We start from the raw sequence: 15,768 nt of genomic DNA, 5'->3' as shown, positions 1-15,768 counted from the left end.
TCATTAGTTCAGGCCACCATCCTACATGAAAACAAAATATAAAAATAAGTGTGAAATGGGTTAAGAAGATGCCTTCAAGAGAGATTTTTTGCTACGAACTTTCAAAATAAAGATTTGGTAGTAAAGTGTTATAGAAAAATGGACTACTTTTGTCCTTATTTTTGCAATTACTATTTTTGGCCTTTTTAATTTGTAGTGTATCAGGTTTTTTAATAGTTGGCATATATATATATAGAAGACTTTTCATAATGGGTATTAATAATTATGATGATGTGATAATATAGTGATTTGGTATAGGTAAATATATTTTTTTCTACATTAATTTTGAATTTAGTATTTTTTTTTGTCATAATTAATGTTGTTTCCAACCAATAAGTGACACTAGTTATATTTATAAATTTACATGTATTTGAAAAATGAAAAATTTACAATATTATATTTTCATAATAAATACACATTTTTCCTTAAGTAATTCTTCCAAAAAATTTAAAAAATCAAAATTTATTTTTAGAAATATTAATTAACAACTATAAATATGGAACATTAATCTTAATCCAATAATTAATATTAAAATAACTATCCAGGTATAGTAACTATTAAAGAGTACACCTATATATATATATATTTTATTTTATACATGTGCATGTAATATAATCTAATTCAAACTTCTACATTAATAATATTCTTTATTTATTTTGCTAATTTTTTTGTGTTTCCTTTTCTATGAAATGAATAGCCTTTTTCAGTTAAGTGAACAAAATAATGAAGGAGTGTTTCCTTGTTTCAGATTTGATGGTACATGTACTATCTGTATGATCAAATCACAACATTATTTGGTGCTGGCTTTGAGCCCACTGCCCTCTCAACCAAGACAAAAAGAGAGAGCTAATTATTCAAAACAAAAGACCAAACCTACCAAAACATAACCCTAGCTAACCATTCACAACTACCTAAGGCCAAAACTCTTTATATCCCATACCCATACCATACCATACCACCCTCCCTTCTAATAATAACTATTTGAATAAATATACTCCTTTTTCTCAGCAAGCAATGTGTATAGTTTGGATTTTGTTAATTAAATTTATGGGATATTTGCGACAAAAATATTTAAATACCCAAGTTATTTTTTTGTCCATATTTTGGTAAAATTTAGTGCAATTATTTGTTTCGTTGTTAATTCTACTTACATGGTGTGAAAATTTCTTATAACTTTAAGCACTTTCATCGCAAACATATTTTAATTTAGGTACTTTTGCCTACGTGTTACAGACGAACTTAACGGTGAGAATTAACAGTTGTACCAAACTGTACCAAAACATAAACAGAATGTAAAACTCAGATACTTAAGCGCTACAAACATAACTACTTGAGCCCTATGACCGCAAATAACCCTAAATTAAAATTTATGTACTTTGAACTTACTTTGATGTATTTAAACAGATCAATCTAACTATTAATCCGATTGGAGAGAGACAAAATCCGAGGTAGCTAAACATTTATTCCCACGCAATGACTATGCAGAAAAAACAAAAAAAAAAATGAAAAAGAGAGAGAAATGGAATCTGATTGATTGTGTGTAGTGCAGTGTTAGCACATGAGAAGACATGAATCCCAGCAAATTATTTGGAATCATTTTTAGATGAAAGCAACAAAAGATTGCACAACGCCACTCACTAACGACGACCAAGATTACAACATCAAAACACCAAATATTTACATTAAAAAGAAATAAAAGAAAAGAAAAAAAAAAACAAAAAACACCACCCACCAAGCCTCAATTGCCGCCCTTACCAAAAGGCATTAATTAAATATACACAGTTTCTAATCCTACCATCATCTACTCCCCCACTCATAACATTAGATCTCTTAAAACCAAGTCAATCTTCTCTAAGTTAGCTCTAAAAATCGAGCAATCAATTACCCAAATTGCCTCTTCTTCTTCTTCTTTTTTTTTTCCCACCACCAACTTCACAAATTGTTTCCTTTGACCAAAATTAGAACACATCCCACCTCTTCTAACAAACAAAACAATTCCACAAACATAATCCCCACCCCACCAAATAAAGAAGGAAAAACAAGAAAAGGTCAATGCATCAATTTTCTGCCGATTCCGAGCTTATTACCGTAGTTTCTCCTTCTAGTGAAGACATTGGAAGTTTGCTCCCCGATTTCATCTTCTTGACGTCTTGGCTTGAACATATGAAGATTCTTCTTACAATGGCACAGAATTCTCTGCATCAACACCGATATCGGGTGTAAGAATAATGTGCTAGGAAAGGAAGATTACTCAAAGTAAACATACAGTTCTTAGTGGTTCTGAAGAAAACTTACTGCCATAAATCATCTCCCAGAAGCATCATATCCCCTTCATCATCAGTAAAGACGATCTCCCACTTGTTGCGTGGACGTAACTGCCCCTTGATATCAAACATCTCTTCCAGTTCATCTATCAGCTGGCTATATCCTTCCAGCATGGACAGATCCACTGCTCGACCGACGGCCACACCTTGCATTTGAACCTTTTTAACCAAAAACAGCTTATATTCAGTAACTGACTTGATGGCGCACAATCATTAATACTTGAAATTAAGAATTCGGTATTTAATTTGAGTACCTTGGTACGACTCCTAGATGAAGTAGAGCAACTCTGTTTGCTTTGGCACTCTTTTGATGATGCTTGCAACTGCTCAGGTATCATTTCTTTAGAAGCCTTTGAGATGTCGGACTTCTGCTCTGAGTCAGTTACCAAAACAGTACTAACTTGCCCATCAGTGACGGTGGATGAGTTCGTTGAATGATCAATCACCTCAACACCAAACAATCTAAAACTACTATTTGTTTCATTTTTCTTCCCTTTATCACATTGATCAGAGGTCTGGTCATTGTTTTGCTTTGAAAACATGGGGCTCATTGATATACTTTTGCTATCTTCAGTTGTGTCCTGAAAAATATGTTGAGAACCAGTTGTATGGGGAGAGTTGAGCCAGGTATCTTGCTGGCGATGACGCCAAAAAACGTGGTTTTCATTTCTTTTGTTGCCTTCACCAGCTACACTTAGTTGTGTTGTATCATGGGACTGAGTCATTCCATAATTCCAGACTGCTGATGTATTAGAATTTGAAGTATCTAAATTCCAAATGAAAATTGTTATAAACTCATCAACTTAGCAAAATGGAAATGATAAGGAAATTTCGAACAAATTAAGTTCCTACCAAGAGAGATGTTATCATTAAGTGGGCGGGGCCTTTTGTTCTTTACCGCAGCTGGTTGAGCTAAGCTCCCGGGTGCAGAAGGTTCTATCTCCCATGGTGAAACTCTATCAGGTCTAAGTACTGATGCAGCTTCATCCCACTGAACCTGAGATATAAACAAAATGATTCATGTCATTAAAGAAAATGCAAGATAAAGAAAAAAAAAGGGAGTCCAATAGAAAGAGTTAATGAGAGTTACCTTTAGTGATCGCCACTTCGAATCAACCCATTGAGGAGATATATCATCGACGCCAACTATCGTGCCCGAAAACCTGACCAAAAACCAGGTAAGATAAGGCATGTATAGATGCATATTAGAACACTGGAACTAAAAATAATGTTATATTAAATTAATGGAAATGCTTTTCCTACCTTCTTTCAGGGGCATCTTCTCCCTCAAACCTCATTTTGAATCTCATGCCGACAGCATACTTATTGTTTACAGCCTCCAAGTACTTATTTAAGCTGATGATGAACTGACTTGTTCTAAAAAATTTACCGAAAAAGAATCAGTAGCAATACAAGAGGTCCAGGATCAATTATTATACTTGAACTAGAAATCTAGAGCAGTCTTGAAGTTAATATGATTATACCTCGGTTTGTAAAAAACAACAAAGAGGGTTTGGGTTGAAACAGCATGAGAGGCAGTAGCAAGCACTCCTAAATGCATACTCTGACTTGAAATTACAGATGAAGGCATGCTGCTTGGTTGCCGAGCATGACGTCTCACACCAACACGTAACTCACCATTCTCTCCTCTAAATTTCAAAGTATTACAAAGATTATCAATAGATCCATGGTACGCATGCTATAAAAAACCATATTCCAAGACTATATAATGAATAACCTCCTGTTAGCAGAGAGGTAAGAAAGAAGCACACACCTGAGAAATACAAAGGAGTCTCCAGCAACTAATCTCTTAGAAGTGACAAAGGTACTCCACCCTGTTGTAAGCAAGTGCCTCCTTGGTTGACCTGCTCAGAAAACACATACCATTCCAAAAATAAGCAAAAATGGCTTTGAAGAAAATGAACAAACTATATGACAGATCCATCAAGGGTTTCCCATACTATGAAATGAATGAATTTAGGAGAAAAAGGAAATTCACCAAATAAGAACTCAAAATAAATTCATAAATTATAAACTACAGAGCCAAGAAGATAAAGTTTTCCACCTCTGAAAATATGCTTAAAACGCCACTCATAACCATGAAGATCCTTGGCAACCAACTCCTGGGTCGGGGTCGACTGTGTCATGTCCTGAAGAACATTTAAGATGAACATCAACAAAAAGGAAACATGGAGACCCAAATTAAAAGTAACAAAAAAATAGCTATGAGAACAAAATTTAGTAATTACCAGTTGAGGAAGACACTCAGTGGCATGTTTCCGTAAAACAGAAAAGCCACCATGAGTACTGGTATCAGATGCAGTTAACACCTTGCAGAATGTATGAGCAGCTGGTCTTTGAGGCTCCGGAATGCAAGGATCAGGGCTAGTAGGTTCCGTTTGCTAGAGATTATTCAAAATAATTGAGTTTGAGAAGAAGTAAATACTAAGTCGTTGAAATCATAACAAAAAGCTCAATCAACTCTTACATTTGTTTCCGGCACTAAGGTAATTTGTGCGTAAACCTCATCTGTTTCTTGTTCAGCCTATGTCAATACAAAAATTCAAGGTAAGCCCCTTTGAAGATCCACAATTTTCACAATAACTAGCCATATTTATGCTGAGAAAACACAAGACAGAGTTCCAACTAATCGGGTCCGTCTTATCTAGTGTTCAACAAAGATTATGGATGGTACTTCTATCATTTCTTCCTAGTAAAATACACAAAAACATGGGAGAAAGAAGAAGAAACAAGAAAGCAAGTTAAAAATATAGATTGGAGAAGATCGGTAAGGCACAATACCATTAGCGTAACATTGAGCACACGACAAAGAATCTTTGGAGAAAGATTAAACAGCGGAATCCTTTGATTCAACTCCTGATTTGTAGATGCTTCTAACTACAAGACCCGACAACATCAAAACATATGAATACTAGAACAGTATTAAATTTCAACACCAAAATGAAATCGATCTGGAAATAGATGAAGGAATTTACTTGTTCCATATGCCCTTGGGGGAAATAATAAACCCTCTCTCCATTTTGTGGAACATCCACAAGTGGACCAGCACAAGCCTTCCATAGCTCCGGATACAATTCATCCCCAACTGAAACAGAAGGAAAGAAAAAACACCATTAATTTTTATTTTGCTTAGTCAAATTTTCCAGGAAAATCAAGCAAACACCGCGAAAAAGAGAGAGAAATTATCATTATAAATTGTTTTTTTTCTGTTCTATTCTGTTTTGCTACCTTCAGCCGCAACATTAGGCTGCGAAAACGACCCTGCTACTCCTCGATTCAACATCATTGTAGCTATATCCCCAAGTCAACAACAGTCAATAACTAGATACAGCTCAAACCCTACTCTTCTTCTTCTTCGAGTGTCTTTACCTCAATATATACGTATCACTTACCACCATTAATGACGAAACTCCCAACTTTTCGATTCCAGTTTTCAACCCTCGTAACGATCACGAAACAGAGATCGAAACCGCAAAACCCACACAATCTCTCTCTCTTTCTCTCTATCTGCAAAAACAAACGTTACCAAAACACCTCTATCTTAGTCTCCTTCCTCTTCGTCTTCGTCTTCTTCTTCGTCCCTGTAAAAGCACCTTCTCTCTCTCTCTCTAGAAAAACGCCGTTACTGAAAATCACACACAAAACCGCTTTGCGCGCGTCTTATTATATTACACGCGACTTTGTTGCTTCAACTTCTTCTTCTGACGCTCTGTGTGTCTGGTCTTTGCTGTTCAAATTGTACGAACCTTACCTAACCAGAGTTAAGATTTAACCGGACGAGAGGTTTAAACCGATCCAAACGGCGGTTTCCGTGACGGAAAAAAGATGGAGATGTTGGATTCTATTAACGGCGAAAAGGGTGAAAACGGCGCATCGAATTGTGTGCCAGAAGCGAGGGCTTAACGGAGATGTGGGCGTTAATTAAGAATCGTTACCGTTAGTTGCCGTCCCTTTCGTTGTCTGCTTCGAAGCAGGCAACAGGGTTGGCTCGAGTTAACCCGGCAGAATTTTGGGAAATTTTTTAAATAACTATTTAATATTTTAAGGTTATATAATTTATAATTATTGAATTTTTCACCCTGATTTTTGGCGTTATTTACGAATATGCCACTGAAATGCGTGAGGCGATTGGGTCCCACGTGAACACGTGGGAATCGTCCGGTCCTGATTGTTTTAACCTTTTCTTTGTCAGACAATGTGGGAAGCGTTCGGTGGTCCTCGTTAATCCACGTCACCAATTCATCTGTCTGAGTAAGTCCACGTGGTTAGTTTTTTTTGTGGTCCCCACCTTGATCATTTTGGTAAAAGTAATTATTATTTAGTTTTATTATCAAAATTGTATTTTGTATCATTTTATTTTTGTTATTTACTAAAATATACTAAGATCTTTAATTGCAAATTCAATTCATTACGTCCTTCGCAATGGATTTAATTCATTAATGATAAGAGTTTTCTCGCTTTAAAAAAAACTAACAACTAATAAATGTAAGATGGTCTGATTAATGATTAATAAATAGAAATGTAAAAACAAATTTACGTGTTTTGGTCCGAATATAATATATTTTAAGTAACTCAATATGAATATTAGATTGCAAACATCCAATAATAATATGTTCAAATAAAAAAAAAAAAAAAGTTTAACTCACTTATTGATTTCGGCAATTTAGTTGATTTAACTCGTTTAAACTGATTTTTAATATTTTTTTTTATAGCTTTTTTAGTTTTTTTAGTTTTCAAATAATCAAATTTAATAAATTAAAAATATAATATACATCTTTCAAGGTTAAAAATATTGTATTATAAATTAATTGTTAAAAATATAGAGTTTTATTTTTTTTATTTTTAAAATATATATTTTATGTAATATTATATAATATATGTATAAAAAAATCTTATTTGGTTTATTTAGGTTATTTTGGTGAGTTGGAATATTTTCAGACCCGCCCTATTATTAGATTAGGTGATTTGAATTTTCGTTGAATTATCTAAGTAACGTTTTTTACAGGTTTATTCGGTTTAGTCTGGACAATTTGGTATTTACGTAAAAAGAATACAAAATAAAATTTCCCAAACACTTATTTTCATCGTTTTCTAAATCGGCCACACAAATATTATTAAATTAAGGAAAAATCAAACCTACTTCAACTTATTAGTTACATTGTAATTATATTAATCTATATTAGTGACTAATCAAGCTAGGAAATGTTTTGTAGGGCCGTTCGTATTTTTAAGAGGACTTCATAATTATTATTTTTTTTATACAATTTTTGACTACTTATTTTCAAGACTAATTAATAAGTAAAATACAAAAGAAAATAAATATGAAGAGGGCCACCATGTGGTTCCATCTTTAAACAAGTACACTCCTAAATGTATCATATTTTTAGTGTGTATATTTACATACACAACCTTATTTGTTATATTGTTTTCTAAATTGACAATCAAACTCATAAATAATTTTTTTTTAAATGCATGCATTCTTTAATCTTTATTCCCTCTAGGGTTGATTACTATTTTGTAATTGTTAGAGAAAATATCTCACGTGGAAAGTGTGCGCGTTTATATTCAATAATTTATAAGAGCATGAGTTACTTCACTCATTACTCGTGGGTTTCGAGATGAAACTGTTAGATTAAAATGAAATATAGGTATATGAACAATCTTATATATATGTAGGCGGAATTAATATATAAAATGAACATATATAAAAAGATGATCGAATATTGTATACATCCAACCATTGCAATTGATAACCTCGATCTAGCTTTAGATCTACAAAAGAAAACGAAAATAATTAGAATAAGTATTCGGGCTTCCAAGCTCTCACTAACTCTTTTAGATGGAGTTACTGAAAGTCAGAATGAGCCGTGAGTTTGGGGACCGGTACTCTATATTTATAGAATGAGACCTACCATCAGAGTCTCTGCCACAGATTGAAATATTTTCTCAATCAGTTGGTATATGAAAAATCGGGTAACAAACAATGTTGACCATTAATTATAATATTTTGTCAATAAATTAAATATTGACTTTAATATATTAAATCAAATAGTTGTAACAAATTGATTTTATATACCAAATCTAAATAAATATTCTAAGAGAAACTCCATACTTCTTACAATGCACCTCATTCAACTTCTAGATTATTTTCCACGTTCTAACAGTAATCATAACTTAAATAATAAATAACAAGAAAATGTGTAAAGTCATGAGACTAATCATACTTCTACAAAAAAAAAATTAGAATTTTATAAGAATTTTTTAAAAAGGGTAATAAGGCATGAGATTAGAGATCACCAATTATATAACTAAAAAAACTAAGCAGCCAAGTACAAGAAAGTAATTATAGAAAGCAAATAGTGCAAAAAAGTGACTCAATCAATCTATACACATAAACCTAAACTATAGAGATAGATATAGTAATATAGTCATATAGTATAGACTGTAAAAATACAATTTAATAATAATAATAATAACAATAATAGTACCCCAAAAGATGCATCATACCTAAGATGAAGACTGCTTTATCTCTCACAATGGAAAGAACAATAAAAAGAAAGTTAAGGATTTAATTAAGCCAAAACTTTAGTTTAAAATAATGAACAATTTATTCATTCCTACTTTTTCATCTTTAACACACCTTAAGCTACTTCTTGTCCCCTCACAAAGAATATATGATATGATATGTATATGAGTATATATTTGTATATACATATTATAATATATAGCATATATATATAATTATATCAAAATCTCAAAGATGCTTTTCACACCCACCACTTTATGTGCTCTCTCCTTCCCTAATAATCACTACTTAGTTTATTTATATTTAAGCCTATCTTTTACAATAGAATAATGCCAAATTGCCAAATTTTTTTTTTTTTTAGTTTTTTGCCACTTTTTACCATTACACTTTGCACACTTATTGTTTGTACAATTTCTATATTTTAATTTAATTTTTGTACCATTTAAAGCTTGGCACTTACTAAAGGTTTAGTTTTTTCGTCCGACCAATTAAATTGGATGACTCAATTTGACCTTTAGATTAGTACAAGGAATTAGTTTAGTAAACAAAACAAGGTCTTTGTTAATTATTTTCCAATTAGAATCTATGTTCTCCTATTTTGACCCAAAAAAAAAACAAAACATATGCATGTATTTCTCTATTTGTAAATTTTGCTTCAATGGAAGCTATAAGGATTTTTTATTTTTTTTTTCTAGCAAAAATAATTTGATTGCTAATGTATATTTATGGGTTTCATGAATACCATATTAAAATTATTTATGGATTTTATCTTAAAATTAATTAATAAACAGCGTGATGATCTAAAATTTCATATTTGAATGTTCGAACTTATGTTTGGATCTTGGATTTTATTAAGATAAAATGTTCAAGGGAAAAGAGTAGGAAAAAAATATTATAGATTTTTTTTATTTTAATTATTCTAAACTTTAAAAAATTATACTAGATTTAAGTTTTATTTTTCTAAAAAAATCTCAATTTTTTTTCTTTTGAATGCAAACACAAAATAAAATTAAAAATCTTTTAAATTTTTGTTTCTATCTTAAAATGCAAAACACAAACAAAGAAGGGTAGGTAACCATTTGGTACCTTGTATTTTTGCAAAGTATCATTTTGATACTCTCTGTTTTCAATAATACTCATATGGTACCCTGTATTTTAAAATCGTATATATTTGATACCCTAAACTCAAATTTAATTAATAAAATTTTATTAATTTAATTAAAATACTGTCAATTATGTAAGTTCAAAATCTAAATTTAATTACTTAATTACATATAACTGATGACAGTTTGATTATATTGACAAAATTTTATCTATCAAATCTGAGTCTAAGGTATCAAATATATATAATTTTAAAATACAGGGTACTATATGAGTATTATTGAAAACAGGGGTACAAAAATAATACTTTGTAAAAACATAAGGGATCAAAAGAATAATGTCTCAAACTACAAAATTGAAAATTCACATTAACAAAAAAAAAATAGTAAATAATCATGCAAAGAGATTTTAAGTTTTTAATATATATTATCATACGATATATATGGTCTAATATTTACAACCACAAACATATTTTTTATATAAATATAAATATATATTTTTTGTTATATTAGGCTAAAACATTCCAATAACTATCTCTTAATAATGGCACGAGTACATATCACAATCAAGTCTTTTCCTTAACTAATCATATTGAGAGATCTGAAACAGTAGCTGGCCAAAAGCCAGACAAACTATCCAAACACAGTGTTTAAAAATTAAATAAATAAATAAATAAAACAATATTTATTAATTAAATACAAGTAATTAATTAATTAATTAAATAAAAAGTCATGACGTAATATATTGCTAAGAACAGGTGCCATAAAGGTCTTCCCACCAAACCCTATGAGCATATAATTTTAAAGAAGATCAACATGTGCATATATAACTGTATATACATACCAATACTTGACCCTACAAAATTAAAATATTTATTTATTAAATTAAAAAAAAAGACCCAAAAAAATAATTAAAAGAAAAATCTAATTAGTGCGACAGAGTTCATCTTCATGATCATTATTCTTAATCAAATATTCAACACCACTTCTATTTTAATAAAAGCAATATCTTCCAATTTTATGTTATCCTATAATTATTATTATTATTATTATTATTCAAAACAATTTTTTTTATTTAGTTGTTATATTTCCATTTTTGTACTTGGCTCCAAAATTTTGGTTATATTCCTCTAATACCACAAGTAGTTTTAAAATCTTCTAGTTATTAATTGATGATAATACAATTTGATTAATTATGGTTGTGTATGGTAAAAATTTTGTTTATAAATTTTTTTAACTCGAAAATAGAAATATTGTTTTTATTTTTGTTTATTTATTTTTAAAAAATAAAAATATGTTTGGTAACTATTTTTGTTTTTTATTTTTAAAAACAAAAAATAATAAATGTTTTTGATAACTTTTATTTTTATTTTTTGTTTAACAATATAAAATGAGATATTGATTTGAAAAATAAAATAAAAATGAAAAGTCGAAAATAGTTTAAAAAAATAAGTGAAAAATTTTTATTTTTAAAATTTAATAAATTTTAATTAAATTTTTTTAAAATAATAAATAAAAATAGAGTTACCAAATACTAATTTATGTTTAATTGTCAAATTTTTAATTAATTAAATAAAAAACTATTTTTTTAAGTGTTACCAAATAATACTATGTTAAACACTCTCACAACCACAATAACCTCCTCCGCCAATTGCCACGTCAGCAGCAGTCTTATTTGATAATCACAATTAGTGGTGTGAGTAAGCATGCTTATTACTTGGCTTAGGTGTTTAAGAATTATTGTAATAATTTTATTTAATTTTTTTAGGAGAACATGATGAGGGAGATAATAAAGACAAACCAATGAAAGAATGTTTATGTGTGAGAATAGGGACTTAATTGTAATTTTGAGAAAGTTTAAGATTTCTTATTCATAGCTTTAATGCTTGACATCTGTACCATTAGCTTATAATAATTGGGGCATAATCTTTTTGCTAATGACATATGCTTATATAATAATTTTTGTGCCCTTTGCTACCTCCCAAGAGCTATATATTCTTTTGATATCTTATCATGCTTAACATAGTAATAATTCATTAATTTCAAATCCTTTTTAATTAAACTTAGGATTAGGTTCGAATAATACAATGGTTTAATAAGCATGTTACATAAAGAACTTTATTATTGATCAATTTAATTAAACATTGGCTTCACTAGTTTTAGGATCCCTATAGTGAGTGTTGTATTAAAATACAACAAAAATTGACATCAATTATTATAAAAAGGCTTTAGTGGAACAAAGTCAAAATATATTTATCAAGCTATAGTGAAAATAATGTAAGTTAATGAATATTTTGCAGTAAAAATAATAATTTGATATCATGATTTACAAACATAATAAGAACGTACAGATTCTGTTAGTCAAGTCAATTAATAAGTTAATCTGAATCATAATTTAATATACAATCTAAAATAAAGATTTTAAATATAGGTGCATCATAAAAAAAATATAAGAATTTTATGTGAGAAATATTAAAAAATGAATGAAATGCATTTTCGATTCAAGATTAGATGGCAACGTTTTTCTTAGTCGGTCTCTTCTTTCAGCTTTGGTATTGTTGACTCTGATGGCGATGAATTAATTTAGTATTTATGTCTGTGGAGTTCTCCTATTCAAGGTTCATATTTTCCTATTTTGCTTGATAGTTAAGTAGGCTCGTTTTGGTTTTAGTTTTTCTATCTTGCAATAGTTTATTGCTTGTTTCACATGAGTTTAGAAGTAGAATGTGATGCATGGTAAGAAGCATGATGTTTTATTTCAAAACTAATTGGTGATGAGTGTAGTAACTCATGCTCGTATGTATTATTGAATGTATCCACACACTTTCCACGTGAGATATTTTCTCTAACAACACCTGTCATATTATGATCATACCTTCTCGCTGCACTTAAGGTGTCTTACCTTCTCGGATTGGATTTGCCAATTTGGCTAGGACTACCAATTTATCAAAATTTGTTTCATCATTGAGAGACGATTCATCGAATTTATTTAGGGTTTGCTGGTGATATGGTTGTGAGATTTGTATTTACTATTTCAACATCTCATATCTATATATTTTGATATTATAAAAAAAAACACAAATTATATATATATATATTTGGTCCAAGTGGAGTAATTGTCATTTCTATGATTGATTAATATGTTCTAGATACATGTATATTTGAAGTTTCAACAATTATTATTGTTAATAATAGAGTAGGTAACTATTTGGTACCCTGTATTTTTGTAAATTATTATCTTGGTACCCTGTGTTTACAAATAATATTTATTTGGTACCCTGCATTTTGAAATCGTACATATTTGGTATCCTGCATTTTAAAGTCATACATACTTGGTACCCTGTATTTTAAAATTGTACATATTTGGTACCCTAAACTCAAATTTAATTAATAAAATTTTACCAATTTAATTAAATTACTCTCAATTATACGAGCTACAAATTATATATAGCTGCTGACAGTTTGGTCATATTAACAAAATTTTATTAATTAGTATACCAAATATTTATGTTTTTAAAATACATAGTATGATATGAGTATTATTAAAAATAAAGAGTACCAAAATTATACTTTGTAAAAATAAAGATAACTAAATGAGTAAATTTCCATAATTATAATGTCTATTTATTTATTTTGAAAGGTAGGTAATGAAATTCATCCAAGGCAGATATTGGGAAAGGCTGCTCCCAAGCCAAGCCCAACATAGTGACCTCAGACAAGTCCCTCTAAAGTCCCTTAAAAGGGACATGCTGCTTATTTGTCCCACCACATCCCTCAAACCCGGAAATGCTTTTTCTATTCTCACTCACTCCCTCATTCACTATATCACTAATAAAGACAATAATTCTTTAAATTATTAGTTTTAGTGCCAACAATTATTATTATTACTAATATAAGTTTTTTTCTTCTTCTTCTTCTTATTATTGTTATTTTAATTTTGAAATTGATGTCATAGGTGATTTGGTGATCTTGTTTGCTCACCCCATGTGGAGACCAATTTGGTTGAAGTTCCATGGCTACCCTTGGCCTGCACAAATTCAAAGATGACTCTCTTTCAACCCCAAGTTTTTTTTTTTTTTTTTTTATAAATATGTAATTATAATTAGGGGACCCCACCAAATGAAGTTGAGCCAATGCCCACTTGATTCCTTTTCCACCACCTAGGATTTGGCAATTTTTTATGGTGTTGTGTGGGGTATGTTACCAAAAAATAAAAAAATAAAAAAAAGAAAAGAAATCCTTAATAAGGTTTAGTTTAATTTTTAGGCGGGATACCTTGCAAACAAATTAAAGAAAGAAGCATTTTAGGTTGGATTCCATGTGAAGACAAATCATGGGCAATAGGGATAACTTTTTGGTTTCTTTGGTGGTGGAGATGGAAGCTAGGCTACTCTCTTCAATTGAATTGCTTCCATGTAAGTAAGCACATCATTTTTATTTTCTTTGCACTAAATGAGCATAGAAAGCTTTGTGTATAGATTTTTGGCCCCATGGTGTTTTAGACTTCAAGTAGTAGAAGAATTTAGTTTTGACCTCTTTTTTGAAACTTACTTTCAACCTTTCTCAACCCTTGGATCTTGCTATTTAATGGTGTTGATTGTTGGTGAACTAGTGGACTACAAGTCCACTCACTTTATTTTGATATTGAATGGACCCCATTTCCCATCTTTATTTCTTCACACTTTTTCTCTTTCATGTGGAAAAGTACACAAAATCCTATGTGGAATTTACCATTCATTATTACAACATTGATTCATGACTAACTACCTCAATACCCTTTGTCTTCTTTATATCAAGCAATGATTAATTTATTTTTATAAGAAGCTATTCATACATTTGAGTCACAATTAGTTAAAAAGGTAATTTCTTTTCTTCTTCTTTTAGTTTGATCCAATAGCTTATTATAAGATAGGTGGATAGTGCCCATATATACACTAAATATTCCCAACCCTCATAATACAAACACAAAGAAACTACCTTTTTATTTGATTTGATAAAACCATGTATTATATACATAAATATAAATATATATATATAATTGAATTTTAACTACCCAATCCCATAATGGAAAGACAAACAAAAAAGTCATAAAGATTAAACTAAGTAAACAAGATTCCTCCTCCTAATTTGAGTGTTGAATATGATACAAAAGCAAGGTCATATTAGTACCATAAGATTGGTCAACCAGAATTGTTCATCACAAACCCAAGTCAAATTCCATGTTACTGTTCTCTGATTGGTCAAAGAGGTATTTAGTGCATAAATTAGGTTTATGGGGTTACCTACATTGCACATTAATAGCTTTACACTGGTGGTAAGATTCTTGGCATCTTCATAATGGGAAAAAATATATATATATATATAATTAGAACTGATCTGTTCATATTTTTCTATTTTGGTATTAAATAATAAAACAATTCAAAACTAAGCCCAATTATATATGTGTATTAAGATTTCTTTTATGGAGTTGGTTTAGTTACTACTTACTATTGTATTGGTCTCTCCTATTGAGTATAATTGTATAATGCCCATATATATTTTCATATAATAATGTATAGATCTAAGATATGATGAAGACTTTGATGTGTTCCTAGAATTACATTCATATAGATATGACCTTAGATTAATTATTTAGGTTATTACTCAAAGAGTAATGAAATGTACAATACTCAAAATATACGCTCAAATATTACACACGGTGATGTGACTGTTTAGTCTAGCAAATTACATTTATTAAAACTGTGACCCAGTATTTTAA

The 15,768-nt window shown here is 30.0% G+C and overlaps 1 protein-coding gene across 1 annotated transcript; it reads right to left on the bottom strand.

Moving 5' to 3' along the window:
* Nucleotides 1–1,542: 1,542 nt before the first annotated feature.
* Nucleotides 1,543–6,073, bottom strand: LOC133778632 (auxin response factor 9-like). Its single transcript, XM_062218620.1, has 14 exons — nt 5,613–6,073; nt 5,360–5,469; nt 5,166–5,261; nt 4,852–4,908; nt 4,613–4,765; nt 4,429–4,513; nt 4,138–4,228; nt 3,848–4,012; nt 3,627–3,740; nt 3,454–3,526; nt 3,216–3,360; nt 2,618–3,129; nt 2,335–2,522; nt 1,543–2,235 (listed from the first exon to the last, which is right to left on the bottom strand). The coding sequence occupies exons 1-14, from the start codon at nt 5,668–5,670 to the stop codon at nt 2,097–2,099; spliced, it is 1,986 nt and encodes a 661-aa protein (XP_062074604.1). The 5' UTR covers nt 5,671–6,073; the 3' UTR covers nt 1,543–2,096.
* Between the last annotated feature and the right edge of the window lie 9,695 nt (nt 6,074–15,768).

Source organism: Humulus lupulus, chromosome 5 (genome assembly GCF_963169125.1).
Source record: "Humulus lupulus chromosome 5, drHumLupu1.1, whole genome shotgun sequence".
Classification (NCBI taxonomy): Eukaryota; Viridiplantae; Streptophyta; class Magnoliopsida; order Rosales; family Cannabaceae; genus Humulus; species Humulus lupulus.
Note: the sequence above shows the minus strand (reverse complement) of the source record. Positions and strands in the feature narration are given on the sequence as shown.

Coding starts and splice junctions, on each gene's coding strand:
- LOC133778632 (XM_062218620.1), bottom strand. CDS start 5,670: ATGATGTTGAATCGAGGAGTAGCAGGGTCGTTTTCGCAGCCTAATGTT. Junction 4,909..5,165: donor TGCTCAATGTTACGCTAATG/GTATTGTGCCTT, acceptor GTATTGACATAG/GCTGAACAAGAAACAGATGA. Junction 2,523..2,617: donor CATCTAGGAGTCGTACCAAG/GTACTCAAATTA, acceptor TTGGTTAAAAAG/GTTCAAATGCAAGGTGTGGC.